This window comes from Physeter macrocephalus, unplaced genomic scaffold (genome assembly GCF_002837175.3).
Source record: "Physeter macrocephalus isolate SW-GA unplaced genomic scaffold, ASM283717v5 random_498, whole genome shotgun sequence".
NCBI lineage: Eukaryota > Metazoa > Chordata > Mammalia > Artiodactyla > Physeteridae > Physeter > Physeter macrocephalus.
In genome coordinates this window covers 4,223-24,780 of record NW_021145784.1, presented here as the reverse complement: position 1 = coordinate 24,780, position 20,558 = coordinate 4,223, and the positions used below count along the sequence as shown (strand labels likewise).

Below are 20,558 nucleotides of genomic sequence, written 5' to 3'. Positions count from 1 at the left end.
AGCCTGGGAGGTGCAAAGTGAGTGAAGTGAAGTGAAGCTGGCAGTGGGGGGGCGCTAATGGCTTCTTCCTCCCCATTGGCAGGCTGGCAACTTGCTACTTGGAAACCCCAGACAAGCAGAGGGGAAGGTGTGGGAGGAGAGACCCCAGGAGAGGGTGCACCTGGGCTGGGGTGTCCTGGGAGCATCAGAGGGGCAGAGATACAACTGAGAGCAAACTGCTCTTAGCCCGCAGAACGTTTGGTGAAATGAATTTCTTATTTTGTCAAAGAGGATTCAGAGGGCTTCCCTGGTGGCGCAGTGGTTGCGAGTCCTCCTGACGATTCAGGGGACACGGGTTCGTGCCCCAGTCCGGGAAGATCCCACATGCCGCGGAGCGGCTGCGCCCGTGAGCCATGGCCACTGAGCCTGCGCGTCCGGAGCCCGTGCTCCACAACAGTGAGAGGCCCGCGTACCGCCAAAAAAAAAAAAAAAAAAAAAAAAAAAAGGATTCAGAATATGGAGCAGGCCCCTGACAGAGAACCTCATGCTCACCAAGTCCTTCCAGGATTCCCCAGATTCCTCACCTGCAAAATGGACAAAACCCAGGTTTGGTTGGCTCCACCTTAACCTGGGGATGCAGAACCCCAGCCCCCAACAAAGTTTCCTCCACCAGCAAATATTTCTGGGAGCCCTGGCCGGGGTACGGGATGCCCATGAGTGCCGTGACTGCATCCTGCATGGTCTGCGTCTTTCTGCCCTACCTTGCCCACTGCCCCAGTGGCCCAGGAGTGAGGTGCCTGCCAGGGACTCTTCTGTCTTAAAGAAGCCCAGAAGGAAGGTCTAGAGTCCTGCGGGCAAACCTCTCCACAGGTTTGCACACACTTGTTATTAAAATGTTTCCATTAGCTGCCAACTTGAAATATTAGGGGACACCACATACAAATTCCAGATATACAGTTTCTCTTGAAAACGCAGAAAGTTGGGCTCATACCCCCAGGGCAACGCTGACCGGATCTGGGAACACTTCCCTTGGCAGGTTTCATTAGCCTGCCTGCCTGTCTCACATGGGCATTTGAGTTTGCCTCTCCGGGTCTAATCCAATCTGCTCCCCTGAACCCCAGCCCCCTTCACAGCATCCCTGAACAGTCTCTAGCTAGTGTCGGTTTGAACGCTTCGGCTAACAGGGGGGTTACTACATCTTTGAGGCAGTTGGTCTGAGCTGTTAGAAAAGGGCTCCTAATACAAGCCGTCTTCCCCTTTCTGTAACAAAGAAAGACGCACAGGAAAGAAGTGGGTTTGGGAGTCCAGCGGATCTGGATCTGAGCACCTCTCTAGCATTTAACCAGCTGTGTGATCTAAGGCAAATGATGGCCTTTCTGCACTTCAGTTTCCTTAGCTGCACCTCCCCTGCGGGGCTGTGTGAGGCTTAAAGTAGCGCAAGTTTATAAAGCGCCTAAAACAGGGTCTGGTACACGGCACACACTCCCCAAGTGGCCTTTACCATCCCATGTAACCTCCAGCCGTTGGTCCACCTCTTCCCCAGTGAGCACAGGAGTGGAAGCGTATTCAGAGGGGGCTGAGCAGTGGTCTGCACCAGCTGAAAGGCAGAGCAGAGGTGAGACTTGCCCCAGTGGGCACACACTTGCCAGCCAGTCCCCAGGAGCTGCAGATCTCTTATCTGCTTCCTGGACAGCTTGGCCCACCAGGTGCTCACCGGGCTGGAGGCTAGTAGGTCAGGCTTCAGGAGGGAGCCCCACGACACCGTCCTCCCCCTACAGCCTGCAGCCTCCCCAGGATGAGATCTCTAATCCTGGGAACGGAATTGGAGTGAATGAAGTCGGGGGAGGGGAAAGCAGGGAATAGTAACCACCATCATCCAAGCTGGCCACCTGGCTGTGTGCCTGGCAGTATGCCGGGCACTTTACCTGGGTCTTTGATATAATTCTCAAAACCACCCTAGGACATAGACACTCTTGTCCCTGTTTTACAGACATGTTAGTTGAGACTCAGGGAGGTTAAGAAACTTGCCCAAGGCCAGCATTGAAACATCTGTCTGGTCCCTGAGCCTGAGCTCATGATCACTGCACTCTAAGGCCTCCCGAAACACGGGGTGCCTAGTCATTGGGGTGGGGGAGGGGAGAGAATGTTTAACTAAAAGTGCTTCTGAGTTTGCCTCTGAGCCTCTGTCCGTGAACTAGTGTGTATGCATCACCCCACGAGGCACTTTGTGGGGGCGCGTGTGCCTGAGGGTCACGTGTGTAAGAGAGAGTGTGCCCGCGTGTGTCCACGCGGGGCTTCCCCGGGTGGGTCCGTGGGTCCCGGTGTCGCGTGGCGTCCGAACCGTGGCTGGGTGCGCGGCGGCTGAGTCCACGTGCAGACGTGGGGCGCGCGCCGCCCCCGAAGGTGCGGGCGGGCGAGGGCGAGCGTGTGCACGGGCGGCGGGCGGCGGTGTCCGCGGGTCGGTGTCCGCGGTGCGGGCTCCGTGTCCCCCCTACCCGCCTTGGTGCTGATTGGCTCGGCGCCGTGACGGGCCGGCCCCCGCCCGGGGCGGCGGCGGCGGCGGCGGGCGCGTGTGCCCGCGTGTGCGCTGCGAGTCGGCTTGTGCGCCGGTGTGTGCGCCTGGCAGCCGGGTGTGCGGGTGAGCAGGGAGCGCGCCGACGCGCGGGCCGCCGCGGCCGAGCCCAGGGTGCGCGGCGTCCCCGCCAGCCCGGCCCGGCCATGGCCCCCGCTCGGGGCCGCCTGCCCGCGGCGCTCTGGGTCGTCACGGCCGCGGCGGCGGCTGCCACCTGCGTGTCCGCGGCGCGCGGCGAAGGTGAGCAGCGGCGGGGCGGGGAGTGGGGGCGAGAGGCCTGGGGGCGCGGCGCGCGCAGCCAGAGCGAGGCTCAACTTCCTTTCCCTCGACCCCGAATGCCAAAGGAGCCGGAATCTCTGGGTCTGGGGGGGGCAGGCGTGGCACCGCGGGAGAGACCTGGGGTCAGGGGATAGAGCGATGGCGATGGGGACAGGATTGAGGGAGAGGGACCGGAGGGCTTGAGGATGAGGGACAGAGACACGGGGGCAGGGACAGGAGGACAAGGACTGAGGGATTCGGAGCCGGGGACAGGGAACTGAGGCTCAGACACTGGGGATGAGGAGACAGGACGGGGGGACAGAAGACAGAAGAAGAGGTATAGGGCAGAGAGGAGACAGGGCAGGGGACAGGGGTGGGGACAGAGGACAGAGAGCAGAGTGACAGAGGGACACAAGGACACAGGATGAGGTTCAGAGAGCTGAAGGAAAAGGGGTTGGGGATGGCGTTGAGAGATGGGGACCAGGAACTGAGAAACGAGGACCAGAGAACAGGACTGGGTTTGGGGGAAGATGGGAATGAGGGGCAGCGAATGAGGGTCTTGGAAGTGGGCCGGGCTGGAGGGTTGGAGGACTGGGGGAGAAGGAGGGACAGCAGCCAGGGAGTGACAGCCGGAGGGGAGGCAGCTTTGGTGGGCACTGGGGAGAAGGAGCCAGTGAGGAGGGGGCTGAGGGGGCTGCAGACGGACTGAGGCAGGAAAGGCCCTGGAGAGCCGGGTCTTGTCTGGAGTCAAGGCTGGGGCAGTCCGGTCACTCAGGGGATGCAGGATGGGTGTGAGGGCTGAGCAGTCGGAACCAAAAGAGTCTGGGTCTCCACACACCTACGTGCAAGCGTGCACGCACGCGCACACACACATACACACGTACATCTTAGCCCCACTGGCCATACACACATACATCTTAGCCCCACTGGCCACTCCAGGTCCAGCTCGGGATGCCACCCTGGGCTCTGCTCCTCACCCCAGCCCCTGCCCTGGACCTCCTCTGCTTTTGCAGCTCTGCCAGCGGGAGGCTAGACCTGGTGCTCTGTGCAGGATCCTGGGACTGACATCCTGGGTCCAGAGCTGTGTTCTCACCCTGGCCGGATGAACTTCCAGATTCCAGGAAGCTCCAGAGCCAGTGTTCCTCATCCATGCTCAGATATATGCTCAGATATACCACAGATCCACCCCCTCACACATGAGCGGCTCACAGAGATGCAGTCGTACCCACAACCAAACATGCACAAACAAACACATGTTAGGATTCACACACATAGACCCAGGCCTGTAGAGACTCATGTGCATGGACAGCCCCCTCCCCATGCCATAGTCAGATGCATGGAAATGCGGCCAGTACACATGTGCACACATATACATGTAAAGATTCATGCATATGAAAATATGCACATCCATGGGCAGACACCACACATATAAAAAGACCCTCAAACTCGCATTCATGTCCACAGAAATGCATGTGCACAGAATAAACACACACAGACATAGATAAACTCATAATCTCCAATGAAACAGGGGCCACGCAGGGGGCAGGGACCATAGCAAGGGAGCTGAGGGGAAGAGTGCACAAGGGGCCTGGGAGCTCTTGGAGCTGTGGCCTGAGGACACAGTTTTCCCAGGGTTGGGTGGGGAGAAGGGGACCGTTTCTTCGCCCAGCAGGATTCTGAAGGGCCCACATCAAGGCTCTGGGCATTGGGTGGTGCATCCCCAGCTCCTTGCTTCAACTCCCTTCTCCGGCGAGGAGCCAGCACCCTCCAGAATCCCAGGCTGGCAAACCCCAGAGCCCCTGGGGAGGGGACTTTGACCAGGCTCCCGAGCAGAGGACGGACCATTAGCCTGGGAGAGAGGATGTGTCCAGGGAGGGGCGACAGTTGGGGAAGAGGCAAGGTCTCAAAGAGAGGAAGGGGGGACGTCTGTCAAGGGTGAGAAGGAGGGAGACGTTGTCCAAGGGCCAGGCCATACCTATCTGATCAACACAGCAGGGTACCCATGGCTGGACGTGGGTTACCCACGCAGGTCTGACAGTCCTGGGTGGAGACCTGGGGCATGGGTTCCATGTAGAACAGCCAGGAGTCCCTGTGCTGGTGCAGAGCCAGGATCGGCCAGGGAGACTGTTGGAACTCAGGGAGGGGGCTCTTTTCCCAGCTGGGGTCCTGCAAAGGTGACAGTGCTCCAGGCTGCCCAAGTGCCCCTATGCCAGGTCCCTCACAGTGCTGGGGACAGTCCTACACCTGCAGAGATGCCACTGAGCCCCACCAGCCTCGAAGCCTTATCACTCTGTGGTGTGGATTATCCGCCACTTTGGGGTGATCTCCGAGGCATTCACATCTTGGCTGACATCCCCTGGCCACCCCGAACTCTCCAGCCTCACCATCATGCGCTGCGTCCTCAGGGAATGTAAATCAATTTAGGTATTAGTCTCAGCGAAATGGAATGGGGGAAGGTGACAGTGCTGGAGAAAAAAAGAAATCGCATAATGCCTTCCACAGTCGAACAGGAGAGGCTTAGGAATTATCTGTGCTTCTCAAAGCAGGAGAGGGACCCGTTTGATCCCCCAGAACAGCCTGGCAATTAGGCCCAGGAAGGATGCCTACAGACATCCTGCTCATGAGGAAACCAAGGCACAGAGGGGTTAAGTGGTTGCTTCACTGAAGGCCCTAAGAGACCATGCGTCCAATCCTCCCACTTACAAGTGGGGAGACAGGCCCAGAGAGGGTCATTGACTTCACAGATGTCACACAGACCTGCAGTCCAGCAGTGCAAGAGGCAGGAGAGAGCCCAGCCCAGGTGAGCAGAAGGGTTGGAATCTCCAAGGGGATTTGGGCCCAGGCTGGAGGGGCTTAACGCTGGAATTCTCTCCAGCCCTGATGAGCCCTCCTGTGGGCCTGGAGCTTCCCACGAGAGACACTCTGTGTTCCCCCCACAGAAGGGGACATGAGGTAGGGAAGAAGGGGACAGAGGGGGAGGAGGGGAGGGGATGGACAGAGAAGGGTCTGGAGGGAATTGGAGCAAGCAGCCCTGGAATCCTATAACTCTTCCTGAATCCAATAGAATCGACTTTTGACTTATTTTTGGATTATCTGAGCCCCCTGGCTGACTGATCAAGAAGCAGCTGCAGGTGTGGTTGGGGATTTCCAGAGGGGAGGGAAGGGTCTAGAAAGTGGGGTCTGCAGGCAGTTGCCTCTAGTGTCAGGGTGTTCGTGGGGAGAAGTCCCCGTGGGGGACATTCATTGCCCCTGGGTAGGGGCAGGTCTGAGCTGTAGCCGGGTGATGCTGGCGAAGGGCTGAGACCCCATCTGGGATGTGGGTTGGGGCGGGGGAGCCCACACGTCCCCTTTCCCCACCCTCTCCCCAAACTGGGCCCTGCTGGTCTGGGGGAAACTGCAGTGCGGCCCCCTCCCCCTCCCCCCAGCCAGCAGGAGGAGAGAGCTGCCTGACCCAGTTTTCTCTACATTGCCTGAGAGGGAGGGAGGGAGGGAGGGAACGCTTCTCTGCCTGTGCCCCTGGCATGGGGCCGGCTGGGCTGGGAGAAGGGAGGTCCTTCTGCGGACATTGGCTCCATCCCCTGATCCCACCTGGCCCCTGGGGACCCCGGGGAGGACCTCAGAGGCCCCTTCCTGGTTCGGCAGGTCCTCTCTCCAGCCAGCCTCTGGGGCCCCTGAGAATGGGTGGGGAGGGTGAGAGGAGGAAGAAGAAGAAAATCAGCGAATAAGAGCATCCTCACTCCAACATTTCCTGAGGACACTTGTCTCTATCTTTGAGGGGCAGGCGCAGAGCTATGCAAATCTCAGGCAGAAGGACACCCAGCCTCCCTTCGGGAAAGTTCCAGGAGGGCCCCGTTTGAACCCTCTGTGACCTGCCGGAGTCCGCAGATTGGGTTGTTTGGAAGCCCCCGGTTGCTGGCTGGGAGAGGGGGTACATAGAAGAGAAAGTGAAATGAAAGCTGTGGGCCTTGGAGCCCAGAGCCCTTTCATCGGCTAGATCAAAGGAAGCAGGGGCCCAGAGAGGTGAAGGGACTTACCCAAGGACACACAGCAGTTAGAGACAGTGCTGAGATTCAAGCCCTGCTCTTCACAGTTTAGTGCATCTTTATCACCTTAAAGTGAGTGGGTGGCTCCTAGGTCCCAAGAGAGAGGCAGGAGGGCCAGGACTTAGGGAATAAGAACCAGCTTTGGTAAGGCATTGACTCCAGGCTTTACAGTTTACCCTCGCCCACACTTACGTATTATTATCCCCATTTTACAGACGAGGAAATTGAGGTTGGGTGAAGTGCAGGTCACCTGCTACCAAGTAGCTGTATTGAGATATGAGCCCAGGGATGTCTGATTCCGAAGGCAGGCTCTTTTCTCCACCCTGCTGTTGGTACTTTGCAGGGTCCCCTTTGAGGGTCTGGCTTAGAGTAAACTTACCTTTCAGGCCAGCGCTCCTTCCCACCGCAGTGACAGCCCAGAGGTTCTGCTCCTTGGGCTCAAGCTACCAGGGCTGGTGGCCTTGTCTGTGGTGCTCTGGATGCCAGCCCTGCAGCTACACCTGTGGGGCTCCAGGCACGTTCCTGATCTTCACTGAGGCTCAGTGTTTTCATCTGGAAAATGGAGATAAGAATGAACACCTTTCAGCCTTGTTGTGCAGGCCACAGATGAGGCATCTCAAGCTCCCCTAGCAGAGCCCAGCACATAGCAGGTGCTCCCTACGAAGCAGCTCTTCCTCCTCCAAAACCCTCCACATCCCATGTGCACAGAGGACCTGTTGGTGCGAGGCACCCACTGGGGGACACTGGTGATGGGAAAGCTGGGGCCAGTCCTCTGGGGGGAGGTTTGACCTAACAGCGCGAACGTCGGTGGGTACTTTTGAATGCCATCATGTCCCATGAGTGGCCCAGGGTCGGGTCATTCTTCACAAGCCCCTGTAAAGCAGGCATCACTGTCACCCCACTTTAGGGGAGGAAATGGGTGCTCGGGGAAGGGAGGAAACTTGCTCAGGGACACACAGCTTCTAACTGACAGAGCTGGGATTCTGACCCAGGACCCTTGGACTGCTGAGCCCAGCTCCTAGCCACCCCACTGCACCACCAACCAGGGTAGCCCGGCACTCGGTGCAGCTTGTATTCTGGGAGGTGAGAAGATTATGTTTTGGCTGTGATGGTGGAAGAAGGCTTCAAGGAAGAGAAAGAACTTGAACTGAGCCTTGAAGGATGGGGAAGTGAGAAAGGACCCAGAGACTGGAGCTGGCGTGTTTGGGCTGAGAGCAGACCAGTGTGGCCGGGCTGGGCTGGTCCTATGGGACTGGGGAAGGGGGGCCCAGGGGTCTGATGTGCTCTTGTTTCCTGTTCTACAGTGAATTTGCTGGACACGTCGACCATCCATGGGGACTGGGGCTGGCTCACGTATCCCGCTCACGGGGTAAGTGATGGGTAGTGGGGCCAGTGTTGTCCCTATGTGAGCAGGGAGAGGCTGTGACTCACAGTCTTATCATCAGACAGATCAAAAGGAAGCAGAGGCCCAGAGAGGTGAAGGGACTTACCCAAGGACACACAGCAGTCAGAGACAGAGCTCCTGATTTCTTAAATTTAGTGCATGCAGACCTTTGGGATTCCAGAACCAACCCTAGTGCCGCCTCCCGATTCTCCAAGTCTGAGGCTTGGACGTGGGATGCTTACGTCTGTGTCCCAGGCCCATCTGGCCTCCGTGGTCTTGGCACTGAGCCTGGCACACGGTGCGCCCTCATTAAATGTATTATCATTATCATTGTTATTAGTGTGTAGTATGGTTACATCTCAATAAATTTCCTCCTGCAAACGTGCTCAGAAACGCACACACATAAGCACGCACGTCCCCACCATAGACATAAACGCATCGTACACCCAAGATTTCTTTCATGAACACTTTGGCAGCCCCCATGCCTCTGGAGACAGAGGGATAATAATATATTGATGATGATGATGATGATGATACTGAGCTGGTATTTGAATATTTCTTTACTTTGGGGTAAGATTGTCATCTGGGCTCTCTGTGGCCTGTGACCGGGGTTGGACGAGTTGGACGAGCCCAACTCCTCTCCCTCTGGGGGTCTCGTCCCCAGGTATCAGTAAGCTGAGTCTGCTGTCATCAGCCCCGGTGCACCAGGCTTCAGGGAGCTGGAGGGGCAGGCCAGGGGCCCCGAGAGCCCGGAGGACCCCCTTCTCTGCCTGAGGACAAAGGCTGGGTCCTGGGATGTCCCTTTACCCCCCAGGGCCTCAGTCTCTCCCGGTGAAGCGCTCTTTTGTGTGTCCCACGTGGCTGTCTCCCGGGGTGAGCGTGGGTGTGAAAGGGCTTTGGCACGGTGAACCGGCTCTGCAAGTGGCAGGGGCTGACCCGTGAGCAGGTGACTGCCTGGCTGTTGGCTGGGTCAGCATCTCCCCTGAGACCCAGCAGCTAGGAAGGAATGGGCCTGGCTCCCCGGGTTGGCTCTGGGTGTCTCTGTCCCTCTGTCCCACTCAGAGTTTAGGACTTGGTTTTTAGGGTAGCAAGAAGTTGGAAGGGTTTTAAGCGGGGGGTGAGGAATATGGCCAGACTTGGGTTTTGGTCAATCATGTTGGGGATCTAAGGTTCTTTTGTTTACTGGGTGCTGTAAAGAGTGGCTCAGGGAATTCCCTGGCTGTCCAGTGGTTAGGACTCCACACTTTCACTGCTGAGGGCACAGGTTCAATACCTGGTCGGGGAACGAAGATCCCACAAGCTGTGTGGCACAGCCAAAAAAAAAAAAAAGAGTGTCTCAGAGTTACCTCATTTCGTTTAGGAGTTAGAACAAATAACTTATATTCACATAGCTCTTAACAATTCATGGACATTATCTCATTTCATCCCCACTACCAATCCTGCAAGTGGGTGCAGCCACCCCATTTCACAGATGAGGAAGCTGAGGCTCAGAGCAATGAGAAAAAACTTGCCACTGTCAGACAGGTTCCAAGTGATGGACACAAACTCAGATCTCTCTGGGCCTGGAGTCCGTGTTGAGTCCCTTGTGCCACCTTGTGAAGGGGTGGGAACCAATGCTGCATTATCTACTGAGCCAGGGACCACCTCCCATCATTATGGGGCCTGGAGATTGGGCTTGCCCAGAGAGGAAAGACGGTTTCCAAACTCTAGATCTTGAACCTGTACCAGGCTGGCAGGTGAAACACACAGATGCCCACATCCAGTGGGTCTGGGGAGGGGCCTGGGAATCCTTTGTTTAATAAGTGTCAGCTGGGTGGAGAGTCTTTTAAGCACCCTGGGTACCGGGGTCATCCAGGGCTGTCTCCAGCATCACAAAGTTATCAGATTGTCTGCCATGCCACACGGCCTAAAGCCAGCGGTGCCGGGTCTGAACGAGCTGGTGCTCTGCCACCTCTCATCAGTGTGACTTAGGCCAGTCGCTTTACCTCGCCTCCACCTCCTCGTTTATGACACAGGGATGATCACAGAACCTGCTCCACGCAGTTTTCATACGTGAGATGATGCAGGCAAAGGACAATCGTACTGGCGAGAAACCAGACGCTCTGAGAGGTTAAGCATCTCTGCTAAGGTCAGGAGAGTCTAGCCCCAGAGCTCATGCTTTTAACCAGGCTGCGCCCCTCTCTTTGGACCCCTCCTTCCACATACTGGGTGGTGCTCCACCTTACCTGGTGAATTAACAGCCATTCGTGGACTTTCCTTTTTATTGTCTCGCTTGATGAAGTAGATGAAAGGGGCAGGCATTAGCTACCCCCTTTGACCCATGAGAAGCCCAAAGCTCAGAGAGGGAATGTGATATACCCAGGGAGGCACAGCTGGTTTGCTGCACTCTGTTCCGGGAAGGGGACAGAGTTCCAGAGCGGTGGTGGGGGTCGGAGGAGGAGTGTGCCAGCTGGTAGAGAGGTGGCTGGGGTGGGAGTGCCCCAGGTGGAGAACAGGGCTGATTCCGCCCTTTCCCACCCTCCAGGAATTTATGCCCCTCTGGGTGTCTGCAGCAGCCCCTGGGCTAAGCCAGGCCATTGGCACTGGTGGAGCGGCTGGAGCAGACTCAGATGGAGCTGATTAATTTATCCAGGTCCCTGGCAGGAAACAGACAGCGAGCAGCTGGCTGGCTCTTTGGTGCTCCATTAATTGTGACAATGACTTTAACCCCAGATGTGACTCAGTGCTGCCCAGAGCCCCAGCTGCAGAGCAGGGTGCAACGTGGGGTTCTTCCTTGGGGTGGGGGGTGCAGGAGGCACGCAGCCTTTCAGGGGAGGCTGGCACGCCCTGGACTGTTTGGCCAGTGGTCCCTAGAGGCAGGCACAGGTGGGCTGGGAAAAGGCTGCCAGTTCAGCATCATACCAGTCCTGTTCCTCGGGTGCCTTCTGTGCCAGGCCCAAGCTAAGCACTTTGTAGGCATCTCCTTTCATCCTCTCAAGCCTCACTGAAGTGGGGCCTTTCTGAGCCCTTCTTACAGATAAGGGCACTGAGGACTGGCACATATAACTGGCCAAGACGAAGTCAGACCGAGGGGCTTTCGTCAGGCAGGAAAGACTTGAGATGCCCACAGTCCCCACTCTAGAGCTTGTGGGACAGCTCAGGACCCCGCAGATTCTCAGAGCCCCGTGAGGCGTGGTCTTTACCTCCTTCCTCCCCTCCCCCACCCCCCTGCTTAAGCAGTAGGATCTCTAGTTCAAGGACAATACACATAGAGGCCCAAGAGAGAAGATCAAGGCACTACATCTCTGGTGGAGCCAGGACAGGGACCCAGAGCCTGGCCCCTCCCTCAGCCCTTGGCCACCAGCCCCTCCTCAGAACCCTCCGGAGTCCACTGAACTCAGCCCAACAGTGACTGCTCCTGGCTGATCAGCATTCTGCAGCTGAGGAAGCTGCGGCCCAGAGAGGAGCAGCAATTTGCCCAAGGTCACACAGCCATTTAGAGACTGACCCAGGCCCAGAACCCAGGCCTCTCGACTTTCGGATCATTTCACAACACTGTGTCTTCAGTATGACTCTTCTGTGTCCAAACTGGGCTTGCTGAACATTGCTTACGCTTCCCAGCTTCTGCTGGGGCTCGTCCTTCCCATCCCTGAAAGAGGGTCCTGCTTCAGCCTACAGGAAGTTTCGCCATACCCTACATGCCCACTCCCTTTGGTGTGTCACCCTCCACGCCTTTTCTGTGAGGATGTGAGGTGCTTGGGGGCAGGGAGTATTTCTGTCCTTTTTTTAAAAAAATTGTGGTAAAATTCACTTAACATAAAATTTACCATCTTAACCATTTTTAAGCCTACACTTCAGTGGCATTAAGTACATTCACGTTGTTATATGACCATCACCACCATCCATCCCTAGAACTCTTTCATCTTCCCAGACTGAAACTCTGTATCCATTAAACTGTAACTCCCATGCCCCCACCTTCCCCTGGCCCCTGGCAAGTACCACTCTACTTTCTGTCTCTAGGAATCTGACCTAAGTACCTCAAATAAGTGGAAGCATACAGGATTTGTCCTTTTGTGTCTGGTTTATTTCACTTTGCTTAATGTCCTCAGCATTCCTCCATGTCGGTCGTTGCAAGTGTCAGAATGTCATTCATTTTTAAGACTGAATAATATCCCATTGTATGGATAAACACATTTTGTTTATCAGTTCATCCACTGATGGACATTCGTGTTTCCACCTTCGGGCTGCTATGAACGTGGGTGTGCAAATCTCTGTGTCCCTATAAATAAATAAATAAATATATTTTTTAACATTTTTATTTATTTTTTTGGTCTTAGTTGCGGCACGAGGGCTCTTCGTTGCAGCGCGCAGGCTTCTCTCTAGTTGTGGCATGCGGGTTTTCTCTCTCTAGTTGTGGCGCATGGGTTCCAGAGTGCGTGGGCTCTGTAGTTGCAGTGCGCGGGCTGTCGCTGAGGCACGCGGGCTCAGTAGTTGTGGCCCATGGGCTTAGTTGCCCCGCGGCATGTGGGATCTTAGTTCCCTGACCAGGGATCGAACCCACGTCCACTGCATTGGAAGGCAGATTCTTTTACCACTGGACCACCAAGGAAGTCCCCCCTGCTTTTGTTTCTTTTGGGTGTACACCCAGAAGAGGAATTTATGGTAGTAATTCTATGTTTAATTTTTTGAGGAACTGCCATAGTGTTTTCCACAACGACTGCACCCGTTTACATTCCCACCAGCGATGCACAGGGTTCCTCACCAACACTTGTTATTTTCTGTTGTTTTGATAATAGCTAATGAGTGTGAAGTGGTATCTCTTCGTGGTTTTGATTTGAATTTCCCTAACGCTTAGTGATGTCGAGCATCTTTCCGTGTGCTATTTAGCCATCTGCGTATCTCCTGTAGATAAATGTCTATTCAAGTCCTTTGCCCATTTTTTAACAGGTCTGTTTGGTTCTTTGTTGTTCAATTGTAAGAATTCCTTCCATATTCTGGATATTAATCCCATATAAGATATGTGATTTGCAGATATTTTCTTCCATCCTGCGGGTTGCTTTTTCACTCTGTTGATAGAGTCAGTGATGGTCACTGGTTTATTCCTGAATCAGTGATTCCTGGCCAGCACCTGGCCCAGGAGCAATCATACTCAACTTTCCCACATCCTGGTACCCGCCTTGCATGGGATCCAGGCCAGCCCGTGAGCCCCCAGCCTTAGGTTGGGAGCAGAGGGAACATCACACACAGCAAAAGGCAGAGAGAGTCCATCCATCAGACAGTCACTCAACAAGCACCAAGGCAGCGGTTGCATCTGAAGGATGTGGGGCGGGGGGTGCAACACAGTCAGGTTCATGCATTAGAAAGGTCCTTCTGGCAGCTGATATGGAAACTGGACCAGTGGGCTCACTGATTTCCCCAAGCAAGTCACCCCACTCTGGGAGTGACGGAGTAGCCGTGTAGAAATGAGGTCAGAGCTTTGTAGCTTTGGCATCAGTTCCGGTCCCAGCTCCATCACTCACTAGCTATGTGACCCCAGACGCATGGCTCTATGTCTGAGCCCCTCTGTTCCTCATCTGTGAAAAGGGAGCAAATAACACTTCCCCAGGAGGATGTGACACTCTATGAGATCACTTCTGTAGGGTGCATGGCATCTGGTTGACAGTCCACTGGAAGGTCAGCTCCTCGAGGCTGGAGAACATTCCGTCTTCTTCCCCAGGAAGCCACCAGCACAGTGCAAGTGGCTTGTGGTGGGAGGGGGCCAGGTGCCGCTTCTCATTTCAGCTGGCTGTGCTCTCTCTGCCCGCAGTGGGACTCCATCAACGAGGTGGACGAGTCCTTCCGGCCCATCCACACGTACCAGGTGTGCAACGTCATGAGCCCCAACCAGAACAACTGGCTGCGCACCAGCTGGGTGCCCCGCGACGGCGCCCGGCGCGTCTACGCCGAGATCAAGTTCACCCTGCGGGACTGCAACAGCATGCCCGGCGTGCTGGGCACCTGCAAGGAGACCTTCAACCTCTACTACCTGGAGTCAGACCGTGACCTGGGCGCCAGCACACAGGAGAGCCAGTTCCTCAAAATCGATACCATCGCGGCCGACGAGAGCTTCACCGGGGCCGACCTGGGTGTGCGGCGCCTCAAGCTCAACACGGAGGTGCGAGGTGTGGGCCCCCTCAGCAAGCGCGGCTTCTACCTGGCCTTCCAGGACATCGGTGCCTGCCTTGCCATCCTGTCTCTCCGCATCTACTACAAGAAGTGCCCCACCATGGTGCGCAACCTGGCCGCCTTCTCGGAGGCGGTGACGGGGGCCGACTCATCCTCGCTGGTGGAGGTGCGGGGCCAGTGCGTGCGGCACTCCGAGGAGCGGGACACACCCAAAATGTACTGCAGCGCCGAGGGCGAGTGGCTGGTGCCCATTGGCAAGTGCGTGTGCAGCGCGGGCTACGAGGAGCGGCGGGACGCCTGTGTGGGTGAGCGCGCCTCTGTGCGGGTGGGCCGGCCGCTGGGCTCGGCCTGGGCAGGGATGCTGGGGGCCGGGGAGCAGGCTTGGCACAGTCAGCAAGCTCCTGGGCGGTGCACACGGCACCTGGGAAGATGCGTGAACCTGCAGTGTTCCTGTGTCACCGGGCCACCCACGTGTGTGTTGTGTGTGTGTTGTGGGGAGGGAGACACACCACAACCAGGTGGAGCCTCCGTGGGCATCGTGATGTACCCAGAGAGGTACCTCTCTGGGCCCCAGTGTGATTGGGAATGCTACTGGTGCATACCTGTGCTAGGGAACAGTGATGTGACCTGACATGTCCAGCATTATGCTAAGCACTTTGCGCGTCTATTAACTCATTTAATCCCCACAACCATCCAGCGAAACAGGAACTGCTGTTATCCTGGCTTTAAACATGAGGGCACTGAAACACAGAGAGGCAAAGCAACTTGCCCAAGGTGACACAGCTAGGAAGTGGCAGAGCTATGATTGGAACCCAGAAGTCTGGCTCCGGAGTCTGGGCTCAGAACCACTAAACTTCTAACCTGTTGGGCAGGAGGAGGTGTGGATTGGAATCAGGGCTCAGGGCGAATGTGTGGCGTACTGGGCCATTGTGAGGCTATGCGGGCAGGGGCACCCCGGGAGGACGGTCTGGGGTGGGTATGTCACAGCCTGCCTGTGTTCAGGGGGAACTTATCTAGGGATGTGGGGGAAGGGACGGCCAGGAGCACTTGGGTCGTGAAATAGCACCTGTTCCCACGGTGTACTGCTGGGGTTCCCATGTCACAGACCAGGAGCCGGATCCAGAGCCCAGGCTGTGTCCACGTGTGTGTGGTCAGCAGACCCCTAGGTGGGGACAGTGCAGCCAGGCATCCTGACAGCCCAGGAACACTGGGAGGGCTGGTGTGCACAGACAGCTGGTGCCCCAGCTATGAGTGGTCTCCACCTGGTTGCCCTTCCTTGATCTCCCCAGGGACTAGACACATGGCAGCTCAGCCACTCAGAGCTCAGTGAAGCCTGCTTCTGGGACCATTGGTTCTCCTGAGGGAGGAGATGTTCCTGGGCAGGGATCAGAGACACTAGGGCCTGTCCCCAGACAGCCTCAGTGAAAACTGGGACGGGGCCCTGAAAGACACTAGAAATGTCCTCTGAGCCCTTTGCTGGTACTACACAGGCCCTGAGACCACAGTTAGAGGGAGCTTCAGGCCTCTCAGCACCATATCCCTATGCCCTAGCCGGCAGGAAGGCCCCTTGGTGCTCGCAGGACTGAGCAGGACACAGGCTGACAGTTTTAGGTGATGTGCAAAGCAGCTTCAGAGTCCAGCCTGGTCCAGCTTAGGAGTTATCTTGCCCCGAGATCTCCAGGACTAGATTCTTCTGTCCAGCCACCAGGCCCTTTCTGGCCCCTCTCTGGGGCTCTCTGATTTCCTTCCTGCCAACTGCCACGAGTCTTCACTCTCCTGGACCCTAAACCCCAAAGCACCTTCTGTGACATTTGCCTGTCTCTGGATTTGTTCTACCCTCTGTGGCCTAGTTTTCCAGGCTCTCCAGGCCTCCAGCCTCTCCTGGTTCCTTCACAGACATCCCTGTACTTCTCACCTTCCCTCTGGGTAGTAACAATAACAACAAACGTCCCTGTTGCCTATACAGCTTGCAAGGGGATTCCTAGCACATCCATTCATTGGCTCGTTGTAGCAAGGCAGGTATTACAATTCCATTTTACAGATGGGGAAACTGAGGCTCAAGAGGTAGTGTCCTGCTTAGGTTCAGAGCTGGTGAGAGGTGGAGCTGGGCTCTGAGTCAGGTCTGTCTTACTCTGAGCCATGTGTGTAGGCTTTTCACCTATCCCTGGCCTATCCTGACTGCATTCCCCGCTAGAGCCAGCTCCCAACATCCCCTTATTCGGATGGGGATATAAAGTCCCTTCGTGACAAGTTTTTGAGTGTTTGCCATGTGCCAGGCACTTTAATGAGCACTTAGTACACATTATGTCAGTTACACGTTCTCTTGAGCATCTACTGTGTCCCAGGCATCAAGGATAGAGACACAGGGCATCCCTGCCTTTGGGGAGTTCACAGTTTCTCATCCTTACAATAGTCCTCTAAGCTAGGTATTATATCCCCATCTTACAGATATGAAAAACTGAGTCCCCTCAACTTAAGTGGCAGAGTAGGGATCTGATCCTCTGATGTTGTCTCACTCCAGAGCCCTGAACTGCTTCCTCTGCCCACAAAGCTCTCTGCGAAGCCCCCTGGGGTAACGTTAAAAAGGTTAGGAACCAGGACAGTATAAGCTGTAACAGTCGGGCGGGCTAGCCAGTAGATACCTGCTCAAGGTCAGCTGCCCCCAGCCCTGGATCGAGCCAGTGAGCACAGCAGGCCACTTGTTTGTACAGAGTGCATCCTTGCCCTTAGGAGGGAGACTGGTCCTGACTTCGGGGTTGGGGTCTCACTCAGAGGTACAGCTCCAGCCTCCTTTTTTGATAGAGATAGGAAGTGAAGCCCAAAGAGGGAATGCGTCTTGCCCGAGGACCCACAGCATGTCAAGGGCAGGACTCTTGGTGGAAACCCCACGGCCTGAGCAGGGGGACCTCCTCAGAGCTGGGAGAAGCCAAGGCCACTCCCATTGCCTGACGCTGCTGGCACGTTAATAAAAAATAATGAAGAAATGCCAAAGCAGGGTTAGGGAATTGCAGCATATTTTGAATTTTACATTTAAATCACAATGCAGTGTAATTATGCCAGTTGCAAGATAATTACAGGTTTTATAAAAAATATTAATTCATAGTGCACTGCAGGCAGTGACGTTTGGGGGCGGAATGCCGGTTTTAAATCGCACGAGGAGACACTTTTCTTAACCCTGTCGGTGAGCTTCTGTGATTGTCTGTTAACCTCCTTCCAAGAAACAGCACAGGTGCAAAACTGAGGCCCTCCCCGAACGGGAGGCCTGGGCCAGCGGCCCTGCAGTGTCGCCCATCCCCACCCCTCCCTAGAGGGTAGCCCGAGAGTGGGAGAGGATGGGGGACAAGGAGGAGCCGGACACAGACTGGGGGTGCCTTTGCTGGGCTACCTGAGATGGCCTCTCAAAGCTGGAGCCCCCTGCCCAGCCTGAGCGGGGCCTCCTGAGACCCGAGGGGCCCTGGCCTTCTCCACCGGGCAGTTCTGTCTGAGCAAACAGGGCTGGGAGAGGGGGTCCCGGCTTCCCCCACCCGAGTGCCCCCCCACCTTCCTTCTGGGGATAGGAGAAGGGACCCAGAGCTTGAGGGCTGCAGCAGCGGCCAGGCCCATGGCGAGAGCCACCCTCCCAGCTGCCAGGTTCCCATCTCGCTAGTCTCACCCTCAAGGCTCCCCTCAGAAGCGGCTGGGCAGCAGTTGCTTTTATGGAGAAGACAGTAAAGCCCAGGAGAGGGGACCAGCCCAATCACATGGCTTTTTAGAATCCTGATGGAGACTGCACTCGGGCCTCAGGGACCCACGGAAGAACGTCAGAGCCACGCGGAGCTAGTCCAGTTTACCAGTGGGGAAATGGAGGCCCAGAGAGGCAAAGTGACTGACCCAAGGGCACACAGCTAGGAGTGGTTGATTGAATCCCAAATCTCCCAACCCCCTGACCAGAAAGCTCCCCACACTACCCAGTTCCTGACCCAGTGACCTCCCCCGACACGTGGCTGCCTCCCCCCCCACCCCCTCCAGAGAGAGGAAGGACCTCTCAGAACATCACCCAACAGAGCAGCCCCCAGAGTCTCCTGGCTGCCGTCTTTTCTGTCACCTGGACACAGAATATAAACCACCCTCTGCGGCCCTAATCATCTTTCTATAAATATCAGAGCATCTCATTTCGGAGGGGCAGCATGAACAACGAGCTCTTTTGCCTTCCTGACTGTGTTCAAAATCTGATTTAGAATTAATTTCCTTTGGTCGGCCACCGGCAGACACCTTATTTGTCAAATCTCAAGCTCTTCGTGGGGGAGAGGAGAGAGGTGGCCGGGGTCTCCATCAGCTTGCCGGCCTGACAGGCGGCCTGGGCAAGGTGCCCTCGGCAGGGGCGGGAGCCCCTCCTGGCGCACGGCCGACACCGGGCACCGTAGACTCCGGAAGCGCCCTGGGTCTACGGGCAGGGCCGGGCCCCGGCCCGGAGCCGCTCCATCTGTCTCGGCCATTAATTCCCGGCTCTGCCTCCAGGTCTCCGGGCTCCCCGAGGCCTGGTGATTAGTATTCTTATTCAAGATTATTTTATTTTCATTGAGCGGATTACTCTAGCCTTGACACTTTATAGCCATATGGGTATTAGCCGAGCGTGTGAGAACCACCCACCGGTGAAGTGGCAGGGTGGCGGGGCCGCCTCTAAGCAGAGGCCGGGTGTTGAGAGGCTGGTGGGGGAAAGGCTGGGGTTTGCACCCTGGCTCAGCGAGGACCCTGGGGCGAGGCACTGAAGCTCCCCAGCTTCTGTTTCCTCTCTGCCAGACGGATGTGTTCATGCTGACTGCGTACAGCGGTGATGACGCGTGCCAGGCGCTGTGCTCGTGTGAATTCACGTGTATTCACTCTTGTCATCCTCGACAGCTCTCGGAGGTGGGAACTATTATTGTCCCCATTTTCCAGATGGAGACACAGAGGCCCAGCAACTTGCCTAATGTCACTTAGCCTAGGGGAAGGGGCCGGAAAAGAAAAGGAAACCAGGCAGCCTGCTCCCGGGTTTCTGCTCTTTAACACCTGAGGACCAGCGGAACTCTGAACGGTCAGGGACTCAAAAAACAAAGGCTGTCGTGTTGTGCCACGCATCACACCAAGATGTCACCGCATGTGTCCTGATCTGCCCCTCACTGCTCTGACAGCTCCTCGAAAGCAGCACTAGCTCTTATTTACGTCCGGTCCGTGGCTCAGTACATTTGGGTGAAGGAATAGATAAGGGACAGAATAAGCAAATGGTTGCCGAGATGTTGATCAAGGTGGACCCGATCAGTCCGGTGAGGAAGAGCTCAGTTCAGCCACAGGTTCGATAAATGTTTGCTGGTGAAGTGCAAAGCCCGTTTCCTCTGTCTGCTTCCTGGGCTCAGAAGGAAGCTCTTAGGCTGTGCCCGGGCTTCTGGGAAGAGGAGGGGAGATCACGGGCTGTCAACTAGGACCCTCCCCACAACTCCAAGCCCCCAGCCCCGAGTCAGGCCTGAGCCCTCTTGGGGTCTCCCCAGGGGGCAGGAAAGAGGTCTCAAAACTGAGGCACATTCTCGCTGACTTCCCAACCTATAAGCCCCTTCTGGCTCCACGGCCTCTGAGTCTGGGAAGCGACTTAAGGGTATCATCATTTCTCCTGATTTCAGGTTTTCTCTCAAGTTTGTAGAATTTTACACATGAACCTAATTTTAGCTATTATGATAAAGAGGTACAATCAAATAAATGACATAGCTTTGCAAATGAAGCTTCTCTCAAGCACTGAGTTTTTTAGAACGGGACTCAGCGCAGAGAGATCCCAGTGAGTTTCCTGGTGGTCCCCATTGCAGAGGAGTTCAGTTCCACGGATGGAGCTGGGAGCTGCCTGGCTGGGCAGCATTTGGTCCTCCTGAACCCCTGGGTTGTCTTTCTGCCCAGAGCAGATAATGGCCGGATTAGCTCACTTTGAAAACCCCCACCAGTGTTGACAACTTCTGCCCTGAGCCAGACCCTGGGAACTTTGAGATGAGTAAGGCGGCCCTGCCCTATTCACAAGGATCTACCCACAAGGAGAGAGAGCCAGACACACAGGTGGAAAAGTACAGCCATAATGTTGCAGGTGGTGAGACCGAACAGGGATGCAAAGATGGGGAAGGGAGTGGTTGCTTCTGTGTGTGTGTGTGTGTGTGTGTGTGTGTGTGTGTGTGTGTACATG

At 56.0% G+C, this 20,558-nt stretch overlaps 1 protein-coding gene across 1 annotated transcript in view; it reads left to right on the top strand.

Moving 5' to 3' along the window:
* Positions 1–2,697: 2,697 nt before the first annotated feature.
* Positions 2,698–20,558, top strand: part of LOC114485094 (ephrin type-A receptor 8-like) — a gene marked incomplete at its 3' end in the record, with an annotated part of 22,080 nt that continues 4,219 nt past the window's right edge. Inside the window, exons 1-3 of the mRNA XM_028485648.1 lie at positions 2,698–2,791; positions 8,157–8,221; positions 14,022–14,685. Of these exons, the coding sequence (XP_028341449.1) occupies positions 2,698–2,791; positions 8,157–8,221; positions 14,022–14,685 (823 nt within the window). The remainder of the gene's footprint in view (positions 2,792–8,156; positions 8,222–14,021; positions 14,686–20,558) is intronic.